At 27.6% G+C, this 18,600-nt stretch overlaps 3 protein-coding genes across 3 annotated transcripts; all 3 read right to left on the bottom strand.

Moving 5' to 3' along the window:
- Positions 1-2,190: 2,190 nt before the first annotated feature.
- On the bottom strand, positions 2,191-4,914 carry LOC108723033 (Odorant receptor 47b). Its single transcript, XM_018448488.1, has 3 exons — positions 4,798-4,914; positions 2,764-2,919; positions 2,191-2,256 (listed from the first exon to the last, which is right to left on the bottom strand). The coding sequence occupies exons 1-3, from the start codon at positions 4,912-4,914 to the stop codon at positions 2,191-2,193; spliced, it is 339 nt and encodes a 112-aa protein (XP_018303990.1).
- A 3,276-nt stretch (positions 4,915-8,190) lies between these two features.
- LOC108722883 (uncharacterized) lies at positions 8,191-10,250 on the bottom strand. The gene is made up of 3 exons (XM_018448227.1): positions 10,187-10,250; positions 9,854-10,123; positions 8,191-8,678 (listed from the first exon to the last, which is right to left on the bottom strand). Exons 1-3 carry the CDS (start codon positions 10,248-10,250, stop codon positions 8,191-8,193), a joined length of 822 nt encoding a protein of 273 aa, XP_018303729.1.
- A 1,580-nt stretch (positions 10,251-11,830) lies between these two features.
- On the bottom strand, positions 11,831-14,511 carry LOC108722884 (odorant receptor 33b-like). The gene is made up of 3 exons (XM_018448228.1): positions 14,392-14,511; positions 12,390-12,545; positions 11,831-11,896 (listed from the first exon to the last, which is right to left on the bottom strand). The coding sequence occupies exons 1-3, from the start codon at positions 14,509-14,511 to the stop codon at positions 11,831-11,833; spliced, it is 342 nt and encodes a 113-aa protein (XP_018303730.1).
- Between the last annotated feature and the right edge of the window lie 4,089 nt (positions 14,512-18,600).

Genomic DNA, 18,600 nt, shown 5'->3' on the forward strand with positions numbered 1-18,600 from the left:
TGATCCCTTCTTGTTGTGCAACTGTGGAGAATTACTAGTACAATAACGTCTAAAGCATTCATGAATAATAACTGAAATAATGACTACTTGATGCTTGATAAGTAGTTGGTCATGCGGCTGGTTATGTAGATGTAGCAGTCATGTTCTTACGCAGTCGTAATCGATTTTGAGAAAGACAGAGAGAGAGAGGTGTCTATAGTCTGGACTATACTCATCTTGTAACGACCAATTGTGAGTAATATTACTTTTATTGTAAAAATTAAGTACAGTAAATAGGTATTTTTATTTCGTATTTTACGATATAAAGGCCTATTTTACTCTTTCATATACTCACTTTCCGAATGTAGACATTTTTCATATCAGAGTTCCTCATATCTATGATAAACATATCACAGAATTCCACCATCATAAAGTCTATCTATTACTTCATTGCTCCTTGCAGTTTCTTTATTATCCACTGACACCTACTTTTTGCTTATAGAACGACATTAACTTTCATTTAATCGATAATTCATGCATGTGTGTATAATAAAAGTTTTTAAAAGTGATAGATGATTATTGCGTAAAGAGGATGGACTTAAAAAATTTTAAAACCTTCCTGTTATAGAAGTTATGTTAGTATTTCGTGTGTGCAATATTTGAAGCAGATAAATACTGACATAACAACGACGGGTTGTTAAATGCCTGTTCGCAACCTGTTTTTATCTTTCTGTTAAGTTCTCACGGTCTTGTAATTGATTTTGGGTATTGCGTGTGATCTGAATTATATTTTTTGTTTTTGTGTTGTATATATATATAGTGAGCAATAATTTGTATATAATATTTTTATTTCAATTAAAGTGTTTATTCGATCTATCTAACTGCAGGATTGAAATTAATATAACATTGTGATATTTCCTAGATTGTAGAGAATATAACTGATAGTTATAATTTTCTTATCTTTATGACCTATTTGATAAATAAATAATGAAGATTAATTAATTTTTTCTCAATTATTATGTTAACAGTAGAGGAATAACTATCTGTCGTGATTAATAATTTGGCTTTATTGATAAAACATTAAATTTTTTTGAATGTATAAACTATCTAAAGTTACTTTATACAAATATTCCTTTAACAAAATCTTTCCTCAAAAAGTTATGTTTAAATATACAGGATAGAGAACATAAATCACCAGAATATGTTGAAATCTATATCCGGTAGGTAAAATTGTTTTAGATAAAATTTTATGATTTGAAGAAGGACAAATAAAATTAATTTTCCAAAAGATATTTTTTTATATGAAGCTCACGGCTATTTTAAAAATGAAATTATAGAACTTATTTTACGTAATATGATTCCTCTAATTATATTCTGCATATAAAGGTATTAAGATAAAAAATTATAAAAAAATCAATGCGAGATATTTTATACTTTATATTTAGACACATTTTAGTATGAAATAAAATTTCAAGAATTGTTCATTTTTCGATAATTCTACCTTGATGCTTTTATCTATGGAACAGCGAGATGAATCAATTGACGTAAAGAAAATACATTATTGCTTTAAAAAAAAGTTGTGCAATTTACAATATTTTCAACTACGTATATTTTTTGAAATATGTATTTTCTTTACATCAATTAATTCATCTCATTATTCTATATAAAATATTAATGTTTAATTAACAAGAAGTGATGGTAAAATTTTTATTAAGTTTGCGAGATATTTCATGTTTATGTCTAAATATGCGTGCTTACAATTTTTATTTTATTGCTATCAAATTAAATATAAGACATGTTATAACTGTATATAAAATAAAAATATATAATCTTTAATAAAATATTAGATTTTATATTTTTAAATTTATTTAATACATTACTTATTATCTTCAATCTGATATTGCATGCGACAGTTTCCTCGTGATGTCTTATACTTACTTTCATTTCTTTTCTCGTCATTGTTCAAGTTAATTTTTGTCTTTTTTTTATTATTTGATGATTTCTATCAATAAGGGGAACAATTAGTCAGTATATTACATTAGCAGTAGAAAATAAGTATTGAGTTTATTCATAATGCATATAATCATTCTACATAAACATTTCAGATATCTTACATGACATACTTTCAATTAGTTAATATTTTCTGATTAATTCCGGTTAAATCATTATTGAATTTGTATTGTTAATATTAATTTGTGCGTTATTTATATTTTAAAACTTTGATTGACTCCTTGTTGTAAGTAATACAGATATGTAACCGGCTGACGTTTTTAACAGCTACAGAAAATACAGTAATAAGTAAATGAAAGACATTTTTAAGGAAAAACGATGAAAATATACATATACACATAATAATATATACATATATTATTAAATATTAAATATATAATATTATAAATAGTTTATAAGAAATATAATATATGAACAAGTTTAAAAACAATAGATTATATGTGTACAAATTATGTGATAATTACAATGACGACCTGTAATATATTAAAGGAAATAAAGCAACAAATATCAAAACTATACCTTTATAATCATTTGTGCATTTAAAACATTTGTATAAGTGAAAAATCATTGATCAGATGTTATAAAGCATCCCTTTAGCAGTTGAATAGCTAACACGAAATTTTTAATTCTTTTATGTATTTTATGATGTTTTTACTTAAACGCTCTGAAGTATTATTGTGTTTACATTGACTTTACTTTATGTACACATGTACACATGTAAAGAGAATATTTTGTTGTACTCTAAAATCATATTTAAAATTCGAGATAACTTACACTGCAAAATGTACCCATCGTTAAAGGAAATAGTTTACCAAAGTTTAGGTAAAGAGGTTTACTGGTTCTTAACATTAAAAGAACTAAGTCCCGAGTATTTCTTGCATTCAAAGTATACCATTCATTGAAATATATAGCATAATGGATTCTGTCACACTTAAAATTATAAAAAATACATACATATGTGAATTATTAAAATAGCGTGCTATATAATAATGTACATATATGAAAATTTACATGCAATTTTAAAATGTGATTTTTTTTATTAACTTTGGCTATTGAGATTACAATTGTAGCTTAAGACTTTTATGTATGTATAATTATCACACACATTGTATAATATATACTTGTTAATATAAGTTTCATTTGATGTATATTGTGTTATATTTGATATATAAATGTACGTTAAATTATCTCAGATAGCCTGCAGAAACAAATTTTGAAGAAAGTCTGCTATATGATTTTTGATACCAGAAAGGCAAATTTCAAACAGAGACTGTTTTATAAACAAAATGTTAATGGAATGTCGGCAGCCTGACCTGCAGATTGATTGGAGAGCAGATTTGATCGGAGAATGTTAGCAGACTAACCTGAATTGATTTCGCTTTCTGCTTCTATTTTGACGACAACACGTGAGTTGACATTCTTGTTACTCAAACTAATTCGACGTCTTTGGACGTACGAAATATCTCTTTTTTATTGCTGTATGTTGGACGTCTAAAAAACGTCCCAAGAACATTATTTGAACGTACTGTAATATCTATAGTAGCTATTTAAGAATTAAAAAAAATTTTTTTGTTTAACAATTGTTTAACAAAAAATTAAGAAAATTTTTTCTTCTTCACAACATTGAAGTACTCTTGAAACCGTACAACTTTTGTTTAAAAAATTTTTTTCTATCTTTTATACTTCCGATGATATTCGTCTCGAAAGAAAAATACTATTTTTTTTTTCAAAGAGGTGTTTCACCCCTTAAACATGAATTAGGGCACGTATAAAAAAATACGTGTCTCTTAGATTTTCGTGTTTAATAACACATTTCATGGAGAATCAAATCGGTTCCGGACAATTGTGAAATTTCCCTTGTTAGTTTTTTTATTAGAAATAGCATTATATATTTAGTGGGCGTTATTTTATTTACCCTGTATACAGCTAACTGGTTAAATTTGACACTATAGACTTAATAGTGCATATACCTATTTATATGTATATATTTAAGCTTTTATATGTACACTGAAAAAAAAATTTGCAGACTCTAAATAAATATTTACTCCAATAGTACTAACGAAATATTTATTTATAGTAAATAAATATTTATTCAAAATAAAACAGTTAAATCAAATAAATATATGTTTCCATTTAGTAAATATTTCGTTAATACTATATTGGAGTAAATATTTATTTAAAATCTGCAAACTTTTTTTCTGCGTAAAATCAATATATTTAATTTATTAATGAAATTATTTAAAATTATTTCTTCAAAATAGAAAAAATGTAGGTAATAGAACGTTATTTTGAGAAATTTTTCTGTAGTAATAATGTTACAATTTTAATACCTACTAAATAGCAGGATCTGCTCCATTTCTGCTATTAGTTTGTATCAGATTGTATTGCATAGATACTGATTGGTTTCTGCTACCAATTTGCCGTCAAATTTTCTCAGCAAATCTTGCTCGGTTTCTGTCAATCTCTTGGCGTAGAATGTTAACAAACATTCTGTTTGATTTCCGTCACAATCTGTTGAAATAGAATTTTCAAAAAATGCTACCGACAGAAGTGGAGCAGAATACGATATCAGTCAATCTGCTGACCTCTAATTCTGATCAAATAATTTGCTACCAATCTCTCTCTCTCTGTCTCTTTCTGTCATCATTCTGCTTTTTGATTGAACATTTTGCTTTTTGTGTGTAATACTACTATTTCTAGGTGTACTACTACTATTCCTCATTTTGAAATACATCTATCATAATATGCAATTGTGCATGGAAAAATATAATAATTGGTAGGAAGTAAAAAATTTTTTTTTATTTGTACCTGAGTTGTCAATATTTCTCCAACAGCGCAGTACATGCACATGTGACTGAATGTATCCAGAACGACGACAAAATAAATCAAGTTTAAGAACGTTAAATGCTGTCTACTTTCGAGCATCTAGTCAATTAGTTAAAATATATGTTATAAAAGATGTAATAATATATTATTCTTAGTATTATTGCATATTTTATATTATTATTGAAGGTAGATTACATATATTATGATATATTAACATGTATAATTACATATGTTATTATTAAAGATATACATGTATAAGTGCGGTGTAATTAACAGTACAAATGTTTCAGAAGAATTTTACTTTTTAGAGAAAGTGGGGAAATTGTGCGCATCCTGATTTGGTACTTTTCCAATGGATGACGACATCACTGTGGTGAAATTTTTACGCAGGAGGTCGTCCTCTTAAGATATAACTACAAAAGATACGACGTAAATATGTTGCTACTCAGAGAAATATAAAAAAGTAAAATCATATCTTTTCTTGTTATTTTAGAAAATAAGGTGATAAGTCCGTATTTTTAATTTGTTTAAAGTTGCATACGTTATTAAAGTATGTTATTATGTGCGTCTTTTGAGCTGTTATTTATTAAGTTTGGTTAAGAAATGTTGAAGTAATTGTATTTCATATCGAGTCGGGTCGCGGCGGGCAACTGTGCGCAAGCATTTTAAAATGCACCCAATTACCCATTTTTCATATATCATATATGACTAGCACTAATTTTTTTGTTTTTTCTTTGCATTATTATTTTATTTTGCCATTTTAATTTGTCAAAGTCTATTTGCATTATTATTATATTAGTTTTGTATTTTTGTTTAATATATATAATATGTATATATGCTTTGCGCACAATTACCCAACCCATGCGCACAATTATCCGACGCGCGAGAAATTTCTTCGTTTTTCCGTTTTTTCCTTTTTGCTAAATATAACCTTATTGAATGAAAATCTATTAAATATGAGGATACGTAATGGTAGAAGAATGTTTATAGTTTCTATTTCTATACTTATATCGCTTTGAACTTGGAAAACCATTCCAGGACAATAAATTTCCCTTAGGTGACTCTTAGGTGCGTACAATTCACCCACTTTTCTCTACATCGTGAGGTGAATTTCTTATAAAAATTATTATAAGCTATATATTAATATAGTTTATATAATTGTATCTATTATGTTAATATTAAATATGGAATTCTCTGGTTTGTATTATTATGGTTATTTCAATTCCAAAATTTTCTTAAATATAGGACTATATCAATAAGAAAATTTTAGAATTGTCATTTTACGATTCTAGTTAATAAAAAAACATGTAAAAAGTGTGTAAATGTAAGTTGCGATTACATTTGGAACATAAATATAACGTTATTTTTATGTACATGAAAACTATTTACTTATAAAGCAGTAAATTGTATAACAAAAATTCTTTTAAAATTAATTACGTTTATTATCCAAAATCCATAGAAAGCGAAGAGTATACCAAAAAATAGAAATATTATCAGCAATATTATACTGAATATATCTTCCACATGATTAATAGCTCTATAAAATGTCATTTTATATAACACTCTATACTAAAGAAGATAACTATCATGTTTACATACATCTATAAGAAGATATTTTATATTATTAGATAAGAATATTAATTTTGTTTAAATCTATAATATGATTTCGAAGCAACAATTTTCTATTTTGATACAAAATATAATTTAATATCATAATTGTTCATAAAATACTACATATTCATCATTTAATTAGATTAAACTAGATATAAACTCTACATCAGAACAGATAAAAAAAATCAGAATTTGAATCGGCGTGTGAATTGGACGTATATATAGTAGCTTAAGTACTGTAAGGAGTTGCAAATCGAAACTATTTTGAAAAAGTTTGCTAAGTGGCGTGGTTCTGGGTTAATTGATTTTTTGCTGTTGATTTCTTTTGTATGAATTTGTAGAAAGATTCGGCAATTTTCGTAATGACTGATAAAAGACAACGTCAGAGAGCGTCACGTGAAGTTTTATTTTCTTTCGATTCTACAATTCAAATTATGAATATTTTATTGTTTGAAGAAATTTTTAAGAGAGACAGTTTTAAGTAAAATATAATCAAACATTTTTTTAATCAATTCTGGTTATTTTTTTCGTTCCATTGAAGAACCTGTGATTCCCTTTGGTACATTTGCGTTCAATAAAACTTCTCCTACAGCACAAAATATTACAGCAATATTGCTGCAATATTGAAACTTTAATATTTTATTGGAAATATTAAAGTGATCTTTCAAAGTAATATTACTGTAATGTCGTTATAATATTTCGTGTTGTTACATAAAAATTTCGAGAAAACAGTTTCAATAATATAAATTTTCTCAAATGGTAACAAAATTTTATACCCCCTCTCTATTCTTAATTTCATATCAATTACTATAGAAATCACTGAAATTGTTTATAGACACACAAAACTTCATCAGCAAAAAAATCAGTCAATTTGTAATTAGATAATTATACGTTACTGGCAGATTTTTTCAAAATAATTTCAATTCGTTTCCCCTAACGGCACGGCGCAGTAAAGCTAGTATATCCAATTTGCGCACCGCATTCAATTCCGTTTATTATTCGATTATCTCTTTTGTACACTTTTCATTTACGATACAAAAATTTATATACAAAATTGTTTACATTTGATATTGTAATTAATATTCTTTCAATTATTTGATGCTCACATATTACTTACATATACAGGGTGTAACTAAAATAACGCCCACTAATCATATAGTGCTATTTCTAATAAAAAACTGAAACGAAAAGTTTTCTACCATTTTGCAATTTTCGCAACATTTTTTTTAGTTACCCATTGAGCAAAATGTCTAAAATCGACTTATATAAGACAGCTTTAAAATATCTTTAAGAGTTCTTTAGGAAAAACCTATAAAATATTTCACAAAGAATACGGAAAGATATCTCAAAATTGTCTTATACATAGATTTTATCCGTTTATTCGGCAATATTTAGAAATTAATATCTCGTTGACTATTACGAAAATTGCAAAATGGTAGAGGACTTTTCGACTTAGTTTTTTATTAGGAATAGCACTGTATGATTAGTGGGCATTACTTTAGTTACACACTGTATACGTAACACTTAAAACATATTGTATACATATACAGTAGAATCCGGATTATCCGACAGCGTTTTTTTCATCTTCCGGATTATTTAATCTTATTATCGAGTCGATGTTCTCATCACGGTAGTGCTATGCTAAAAAAAATAGTGCTTAACGCTATCATTACGAGAACTCGATAACGTGGTCAGATAATCCGGGATATGAAAAACCATTGTTGGATAATCCGGAGTTTATTGTACATATGTAGGAATATGTATTTAGGACAAAATATACCTAAGTAGCCTTATATGTTCCATTATACAACTCTTTAAAACGTTGTTAAAATTGGCGACAATATGTAAATGCAAGAGACGATTTCTCAGAATGTCCAGTTGACCAGAAATATGAAATACTGAAAGACTAAGAAAATTGTCTATGCCCGTATAACACATGATACAGAGAAATGATGCAATACTTTGAACAACATATGTCAATTCATATTGTGGACTTCTTGTTGTATCGTAGATGTAATATGTCTGAATTGGGAGTGGTCTCTCCAGATCTGCGGTAATATTAGACAAGTGTCTCACCGAGTAACCAAATATGGGCAAAACAGTCATAACAGTAATAGCCGCTCCCATCATGCCGTATCCAAATGTGACAATAATGCGTGCAATTTGCGCTTTTGCTATCATCATGCCTTTTTCTTGAGATGTTGTTGTCTTTATCCAGTCGTTCGCAATCAAATGTATTATCGGTGCGACAGCTTCAAGAACACAAAAATAAAGAAATTAATAATAATATAATAAAATAAATATTAACTACTAATATACTATATTAAGAAATTTATAATAAATATATAACAAATATAATATAATAAAAATTTGATTCTGATTAAATCTAATTTCAATTAAATATTAGAACATTGCGGAAATACATTAATAACCTAGAACAATAAGAAGCAGCAAACAAAGCATTTTATATGCCTTTTATGACTATTTACTATTTACTGATTATGGGGGACAATGATAGCCTTGTTTCATTTTTACAAGTGTTTTACAATGATCTCATTATTTCGTTTTATTCAAATTGTTTTTATTTATAAATGGCATGCAAGAAAAATCAACGTGTCGCTTATGGGTCTGAATACAAGAATTGTCGTAACGGTCGTAACTCTTACTTAGAGACTTAAATTGTAGACGTAAGTAACGAACAAGCTTTGACGTATGGCGTATGACTTATTGCCGTCTCTTGAAGATATATGTCAAAGCTTGTGCGTTACTTACGTCTACAACTTAAGTCTCTAACTAAGCGTTACGACCGTTACGACAAATCTTGTGCTCAGATCCTTAGACACATTTCTTGCTTATAACGTCATGATTCAATATATCTGAAGTGAGCATACAGGGGCCTCAAACTGTTTTGCTCTATCACATTCACTTTTTTTTAGGTAATCGAGAAAAATAGTGGCAGATTTTTTAAAAGTTGTATTTTTGCTCTTTTCAAATGTTTTTTTTCATTTTTTATAGATTTTTAGCTATTTTCCTTGATTTATTTAAAAAACTAAATGTGATAGAGAGCAAATTCAGTTTTACAAATTCGAATTCAATGACCAACAATTTTTAAAAACAATAGTTTTATTTCCAGTTAATTAAACAACATTTTTTTAAGTTATGTGTGATTAATCCGCAATTGTAACAGTAACTCTACATTTACGCAATAAATGTAAAATATAAACAATTACTATTGTACATAAATTGATAACAACTGCGGTACATGAATCTAACTTATTTTATTTTTGATTTCTCTAATTAAAATTCAATATAAATAAAGAAATATTTAATTTTAGAATTGTACAAAAAAATAGAGATTAATTATGCTGGTAAAATGTACATTGTAAACATTTAGATCGTGTAACGATCAAATTGCTACTTTATTTACCTTTTCTCTTCCACCAAAAAATTACAAGTCTTAAGATGCAAGTAATGATTGGTAAGGTACTCATCAAATTATCTGTCACAAGTAAAATGTCAAAATGGACTCTTATCAAAGAATGTATAGCAGGAATCATAAGGACAAATATTATCAATAAGAAAGTGAGAAGTACACGTAAATTGCACACATGTTTTTCCCATGTAGTTTGTTCGGAGTTGGGCCAAAGTCCGATTAATTCTAGACCAAATCGATTTAACTTCACTGCCCATTCGAAATCTGTTTCAAAAAAGGTTTGATAAATTATGTGTTCCACTTTGGACGAAATATATTTTAGCTGACCTTTTTTTGATAATGATTTATAATCATAACTACTATGACTCCGAGCAAGATATTTTGCTTCCATGTTGAAGGTAAGAGATGAACTGACGACTCTGTTTCTTTTACAACGATGTCTATACAACGAGGGACGATATTTCATGTGCATAATAAAAATTCTTAAAAACGCGAGATGTTTAGTGACAGAAGGTTTAAAAAATTCTATATGTCCCTTCTTATTGTGCAACTGCTGATAATTACTGGTACAACAACGTTCAAAGCATTCATGAATAATATCTGAAATAATGACTGGTTGCTCATGCGGCAGGTTATGTAGACGTAGCAATCATGTTTTCACGCAGTAATCGATTTTGAAGCGTCTGAACTATAGTCTGAACTATAGTCGTCTTATAACGACTACTAGTAAACAAGAAACGTTACAAAACATATCAGTAACGTTGCAATAACGTTACGACGTTGCCTTAACTTTGCAACGTTTCTTGCTTAGTGAGTAATTGTGAGTAATATTACTTTTATTGTAAAAATTGGGTACACTAAATAGGTATTTTTATTTCATATTTTACGATATTAGGCTTATTTTATTCTTTCATATATACTCACTTTCCGAACGTAGTAATTTTTCATAGCGGAGCTCCTGTCTACTCATAGAATATCATAGAATTCCATCACCATAGAGTCTAGCTATTATTTCATTGCTTCTTGCAGTTTCTTCATTATCCACTGACATCTACTTTCTCCTTATAGAACGACATTAACTTTCATTTAACCGATAATTCATGCATGTGTGCATAATAAAAGTTTTTAAAAGCGATAAATGATAGTAGGATAACTATGGGGATTCTAATTCGCGAGCTCCGCGAAGGGTGCGGGGAGCGGGGAGATCTCGAATTAGAGAGAATCCCTATAGTTATCCTACTTATGAAATATAAAATATTTCTTGAGTTGTTCATTTTTTGATAATTCTGCTTTAATACTTTTATCCATAGAACAGCGAGATGAATCGATTGACATAAAAAAAATACATTATTGCTTTAAAAAATAAATTGTACAGTTTACAATATGCAACTACGTATATATTTTTGAAATATATTTTCTTTACATCAATTAATTCATCTCATTATTCTATACAAAATATTAAGATTTAATTAACAAGAAATGAGTGGTAAAATTTTCATTAGGGTTGCGAGATATTTCATGTTTATCTCAAAATATATGCTCACAATTTTTATTTTACTAGTATCAAATTAGTTATAACATATGTTATAATTGTATATAAAATAAAAATATACATATAATTTTTAATAACGTTGAATTATATATTTCTTAATTTACCTAATGCATTACTTATTATCTTCGATCTAATATTTCATGTTTTGTCGAAATGTATTATACTTATCTTTCTTTCTTTTTCCGTTATTAGTCAAGCTAATTTTTTGTCTTTTTTATATTATTTGATAGTTTCTATCATTAAGCAGAACAATCAGTCAATAACAAAAAATGTAAGTATTGAGTTTAATCATAATGCATATAATCAGCTTTTCAGTAATCTCACATGACATATTTTAAATATGTAACATTTTCCAGTTAAATCATTATTGAATTTGTATTTTTAATACTACTTTTATTACTATTGGCATTATTCATATTTTAAAAGTTTGATTGATTCTTTGTTGCAAGTAATATAGATATGTAGCCGGCTGACGTTTTTAACAGCTACAAAAATATTATAATAAATAAATAAAAGACATTTTTAAGGAAAAATTATATGATAATATATACATATAATAATATATACATATTATTAAATATTAGATATATTATAAATAGTTAATAAATATAACATATGAATAAGTTTAAACTGTTGCACAAGTAATTGAAGTAATACATAATATGCGACAAAAATTAAACAATAATTATAAAAATGACCTGTAATATATTAAAAGAAACAGAACAATTCATGTCAAAATTATATCTTTATAATATTATTTGTGAATTTAAAACATCTGAATCAGCGGAAAATCATTGATCAGATGTTACAGAGAATCTCTTTGCAGTTGAATAACTGACACGGAATTCTTTATTCTTTTATGTGTATTTTATGATGTTTTACTTAAATGTTCCAAAGTATTTTTGTGTTTACATTGACTTTACTTTTTTATACATAAAAAGACTTGTACTCTAAAATCTTAAATTCTAGATAACTTACACTGCAAAATGTAGCCATCGTTAAAGGAAACATTTTACCAAAGTTTAGATGAAGAGATTTATTGGTTTTTAACATTAGAAGAACTAGGTCCCGAGTATTTCTTGCATTCAAGGTATACCATTCATTGAAATATATAGCATAATGGATTCTGTCACACTTAAAATCATAAAAAATACGTACATATATGAATTATTAAAAGTATATAGCATAATATAATATATAATGTATGTACATATATAAAAATTTACATGCAATTTTAAAATGTGATTTTTTAATACTAACTAATTAAACTTTGGATATTAAGTACAATTGCAGCTTAAGATTTTTATATACGAGGATCGTCTGAAAAGTTTTGAGCCTAACATAGAAACAAGTAATTTTTCGGTCAAATTCAATTTTATTTTTCCACATAGTCTCCTTTTAAGTCGATACATTTTTTCCAGCGATGTTCCCACCCCTTTAATCCATTCAAATAATACTGAGCGTCTTACTTTGCAAAATAGGCGTCTACGGATGCGATGACCTCATTCGAAAAATTTCTGTCTTCCGAGCCAAACTTTGAGCCTAGAAAACAGAAAAAAATCGCTGGGGGCCAGATCTGGTGAATACGGTAGATGGTCAATTAATTCGAACCACAATTCGTGAATTTTTATCATAGCGACTGCTGATATTCGATTTTTTACATTTTTACAAAAACATTGACATTGACTGACACAAATGATTGTCAAACAACAATTAAGCGCCGAAAGTAGCTACAATTTTCGCAGGTATCTTTCAAAGTATGTACGATTATAGTACCAAAATTGTTTTGACGAGTAATGCCATCTTCATGTTGAGGCTCAAAACTTTTCAGACGACCTATGTATGTATAATTATCACGCATACGAGTACATAATATATACTTGTTAAATAAGTTTTATTTGATATACAAATATTAAATATAGAGGAGAAGGTGAGAGATATTATGGCACCCTAGTTACATTTTACACAATAACTTTGTTAATAATCAATATTTAAGTTTAAAACAATTTAAGTTTGACAATTACATTTGTTAAAATATTGTTGAATCGATTCTGGACTCAAAGTTACGAAATATTTATTACTTAGGGTACTATTAACAAAAATGTGACATTGCATAATGACTCGAAGAAAAAAAATGGGTGGTAATGTGGCCTTCCATAAAAATAGCCTTAAAATATTAGTTTTGTTTAGAAAACAGTATTTGGTTACAAAATTAACAAAAAAAAAACATTTTTAAATGTATGCAAATGAATGTATATACATTCACATAACTTCTGCATAAAGCTACTCAGTACTAAAAATCTCAGTACTAAAAATCTCAGTACTAAAAATAGTACACGTAATATAAACTATAGATCAACAGTAGAGCTACAGTCGATTATCAAATAATTATTTTGATATGAAAATCTCAAAAATGATGTCGTGAATAATCAATATCCATAGAGGATCACATTAGCAAAATGCCATGGTATTGTTTTAAATTTGTATAACTCAAAATGTATACAGTCAAATAAATGTTAAATAGCAAATAACACACTCAAAAATACATATATTAATGTGATAATACGCTCAAGTTTAAGAAAAATGAGGGGAAGTAGGTGTAATTAAATGCTAAAGTGTACCTCAGAAACGTTTCGAAATACTTGAAAGTGAAAATTCGTTATAATAAGTGCTGGCTATTGAGTATTGGTAATATTAGCGCCATGGTACAACGGCGAGTTGCTGAACTAACAATTCCATAAGTAATCATTAGGATTCGCTATATAATAGCAGAGATATTAAGGGAGGCCATAATATATCCATTGGTCATAATATACCACCTTCTCCTCTGCGTTTAAAGATAAAGTATTTGAGATAACCAAGCCTGCAGAAATAAAGAGACCGAAAAAAGATAGTTTATTCAACAATTATAAACTGCAATTGTGCATGAAAAATATAATAATTGATAAATTATAAAGGAAGTAAAGCATTTTAATTATACCTGAGCTGTTAATATTTCGCCAACAGCGCAGTACATGCACATGTGACCGAATATATTGATAACGATGCATATAATATATGCCATGTATAAGACCGTTAAGTGCTGTCTACTTTCGAGCATCTAGTCAATTAGTTAAAATATATGTTACAAAAGATGTATATAAAAGATGTATATGTAATATATTATTCTTCGTATTATAGTATATGTTATGCTATTCTATTATTAAAGATAGATTATATATATTATAATACATGTGTTATGTTATGATTACACATTATTATTAAAGATATACATATATAAAATATAAGTGCTATCCAATTAACACTACAAATATTTCAAAAGAATTTTATTTATTGACTAATCAAAGAATGCTTCAAAGTATTTATACTACCACAAGTGGGTCGTAGCAATATATTAGGTAATATTACTAACAATAAGAAAATTTTAGAATTATCTTTTTATAATTATTGTTAATAAAAAACATGTAAAGGTGTGTAAATGTAAGTTGCGATTACAATTGGAACATAAATATGACGTTACTTTTATGTATTTGAAACTTATTTATAAAACAGTAAATTATATAACAAAAATTATTGTAAAATTAATTACGTTTATTATCCAAAATCCATAGAATGCGAAGAGTGTACCAAAATATAGAAATAATATCAACAATATTATACTGAATAAATCTTCCACATTTTTAATAGCTCTAGAAAATGTCATTTTTTATAACCTTTTACACTAAAGAAGATATTTATCATTTTTACATTCATTATAAGACGATATATCTTGTATTAGATAAGAATACTAATTTTGTCTAAATATTTAATATAATTTTGAAGTAACAATTTTCTGTTTTGATAAGAAGTATAATTTAATATCATAATTGTTCATAATTGTAAAATTCTATTTAATCATTTAATTATATTAAAGCAGATATAAACACTTTAGAGAGAGAGAGAGAGAAGCTATTACAAAAACAATATATATAGGCTCTTGAAACATAAATTCAAAATACAAAAAAATGAGTTATTAGAGCCGCGCTAGTTATTGAATGCGATTTTTGTAACAGGGATTGATGAAACAATCAACAAATTTTAGAGAAGACTAAAAAAAAATCAGAATTTGTATTGGCGTGTGAATTCGACGTATATATAGCTCAAGTACTGTTAGGAGTTGCAAGTCAAAACTATTGTGGGAAAATTTGGCAAGTGCCATGGTTCTGGATTAATTAATTTCTTTACTGTTGAATTTGTTTGTATGAATTTGTAAAAAGGTTTGGTAATTTTCGCGATGACTGATAAAAACATCAAAGAGTATCAAGTTTTATTTTCCTTTGGATCTGCTGTTCATATTATGATTATTTTAATGCTTGACTTTTTCAAAATAATTTTGATTCGTATCTCCTAACGGCGCAATAAAGCTACTATATCCGACTTACACACCGCACTCAATTCCGTTTATTATTGGATTCTCTCTCTTGTATGTACGTATTTTATTTACACGATACAAAAATTTATATATAAAATTATATTTACATTTAATATTGCAATTAATATTCTTTTAATTATTTGATCCTTACATATTACTTACATATATACGTTACACTTGAAGCACATGTATACAGTAGTTTCTGGATTATCCCCGACAGCGTTTTTTTATCTTCCGGATTATCTGACCAATATTAGTCGACGAGTCAACGTTCTTGCACGGTAGTGGTATGCTAAAAAAATCGCATGTAATGCTATCATCACGAGAACTCAATAACGTGGTCAGATAATCCAGAACATGAAAAACCATTGTTGGATAATCCGGAGTTTATTGTACATATGTAGGAATATGTATTTAGGACAAAATATACCTAAGTAGCCTTATATGTTCCATTATACAACTCTTTAAAACGTTGTTAAAATTGGTGACAATATGTAAATGCAAGAGACGATTTCTCAGAATGTCCAGTTGACCAGAAATATGAAATACTGAAAGACTAAGAAAATTGTCTATGCCCGTATAACACAAGGTAGAGATAAATGATGTAATACTTTGAACAACATATGTCAATTCATATTGTGGACTTCTTGTTACATCGTAAATGTAATACGTCTGCATTGGGAGTGGTCTCTCCAGATCTGCAGTAACATTAGACAGGTATCTTGTTGAGTAACCAAATATAGGCAAAAGATTTATAATAATAAAGGCCGCTCCCATCAAGCCATATCCAAATATGACAATAATGCGTGCAATTTGTGCTTTTGCTATCATCATTGCTTTTTCTTGAGATGTCGTTGTCTTTGTCCAATCGTTTGCAATCAAATGTATTATCGGTACGACAGCTTTGAGAATACAACGACAAGAAATTAATAATGATATAATAAAATAAATGTTAACTACATATACATATTAATAAATTTATATTAATGAATGTAATTTTAGTATAATTTGTAGAATTAAATTTTAATATATAATAATTTATGAAAATTCGATTCTGATTAAATTTAGTTTCAATTAGATATTAGAAAATTGTGGAAATACGTTATTAATTTAAGATCACAACAAATTTTTTGAAAATTAACTGAATCCAGAGTAAATGTTTCTTATAAATTTCGAGTCATTGAATTAAAATTTTTAATGTGATGCTAGAGTGGCCGAACTCTAGAGCCGAACTTGGTCGATGTCGATAGTATAAACTTTTTAATTATAAAAATGTCGATAACAATGACATCTTTAATTCATTTCTTATGTTACCGTTCTGTTTCACTCAATTGCATTCGTTTGTCATTATTTAACATATTTCAACGGCATCTCTTGCAAATTCGAGCACGTACTGCTAGACACAATTACTACTTTGTTTTTTATTCTGAGTCTTCGCTAAGTACATAAATGTACTTATGACGTAAGTTGCAGATTGATATAAACCTTTTTTTTTTAAGCATTTTTAATCTTAGTTTTTTTTTACAAATTCAGTCGTAATAATGTCGTTCATAAATTCCACTATACTACCTCCTAACTTTACGTCTACTTTAATTCTGTAAAGGGATTTTTGATTCAGTTAATTTAGATATTTTTATATAACTATAATGTCTCGATAATTCGGTCACCTCCAGCATCCCCTTAAGGCTCCTCAGCAGTCACCTCAGTCATATTGAATCGTAACGTCATAAGCGGGAAATGTCACATCGATTTTTCTTGCATGTCATTTATAAATAAAGACAATTTGGATAAGACGAAATAATGAAATCGCTATAAAGTACTTGTAAAAATGGACCAAGACTATCCTTACTAATTTTTCTGATAGTCAGTAAATGATCGAAAAACGTTCGTGAAGTGAAGATAGGTTACACATGCCCATTGAGTAAAAACTAGCAAATATATTTTACATGTCTTTTATTTACTATTTACTGATAAGGGGAACATTGATAATTTCGGGCCATTTTTACAAGTGTTTTCAAGCGACCTCATTATTCCGTTTTATTCAAATTGTCTTTATTTGTAGAAAGCATGAAAGAAAAAAAGCGTGTCGCAGACACATTTCTCCCTTATAATGTCACGATTCATATGGCTGAAGTAAGTACACAGGAGGAGTACTTAAACTGTTTTGCTCTATCACATTTTTTAGATAATCGAGAAAAATAGTGGTGGATTTTTTAAAAATTGCATTTTCCTCTTTTTCAAATGTTTTTTCTTAATTTTTACAGATTTTCCGCTATTTTCCTTGTTTATATAAAAAAGTAAACGTAATAGAGAGCAAACTGATTTACAAATTCTAATTCAATGATCAACAATAATTTATAACCACAACAATTTTATTTCCAGTTAATTTAAAATAATTTTTATGTAATTATGTGTGATTAGTCCGCAATTGTAACAGTAACTCTACATACATGCAATAAATGTAAAATATAAATAATTACTATTGTACATAAATCAATAACAACTGCGGTACATGAACCTAACTTATTGTGTACTTTGATTTTTAAAATTCAATATAAATAAATAAATCTTTAATTCCATTTCAGAATTGTACGAAAAATAGAGATTATTTATGCTGATATATAAAATGTATGTATATTGTAAACATCCCTGGTGGAAATCTCCTCATGATGGGAAGATTTGGAACGGGTATGTACCTATTTTAGGTGGGTGTATACCCTTCTAAAATAGTCATATACCTATGGGTCATGGCCATTTTTGGAACTACCTATGAGGAGA

This window comes from Mycetomoellerius zeteki, unplaced genomic scaffold (assembly GCF_001594055.1).
Source record: "Mycetomoellerius zeteki isolate Tzet28-1 unplaced genomic scaffold, Tzet1.0 scaffold221, whole genome shotgun sequence".
NCBI lineage: Eukaryota > Metazoa > Arthropoda > Insecta > Hymenoptera > Formicidae > Mycetomoellerius > Mycetomoellerius zeteki.

Coding starts and splice junctions, on each gene's coding strand:
- LOC108723033 (XM_018448488.1), bottom strand. CDS start 4,914: ATGCTCGAAAGTAGACAGCATTTAACGTTCTTAAACTTGATTTATTTT. Junction 2,920..4,797: donor GAGAAATATTGACAACTCAG/GTACAAATAAAA, acceptor TATAATTTTAAG/TGTGACAGAATCCATTATGC. Junction 2,257..2,763: donor CGATGGGTACATTTTGCAGT/GTAAGTTATCTC, acceptor TATTTTCTGTAG/CTGTTAAAAACGTCAGCCGG.
- LOC108722883 (XM_018448227.1), bottom strand. CDS start 10,250: ATGGAAGCAAAATATCTTGCTCGGAGTCATAGTAGTTATGATTATAAA. Junction 10,124..10,186: donor TAAATCATTATCAAAAAAAG/GTCAGCTAAAAT, acceptor TTTTTGAAACAG/ATTTCGAATGGGCAGTGAAG. Junction 8,679..9,853: donor TTTTTGGTGGAAGAGAAAAG/GTAAATAAAGTA, acceptor GTGTTCTTGAAG/CTGTCGCACCGATAATACAT.
- LOC108722884 (XM_018448228.1), bottom strand. CDS start 14,511: ATGCTCGAAAGTAGACAGCACTTAACGGTCTTATACATGGCATATATT. Junction 12,546..14,391: donor GCGAAATATTAACAGCTCAG/GTATAATTAAAA, acceptor TATGATTTTAAG/TGTGACAGAATCCATTATGC. Junction 11,897..12,389: donor CGATGGCTACATTTTGCAGT/GTAAGTTATCTA, acceptor ATATTTTTGTAG/CTGTTAAAAACGTCAGCCGG.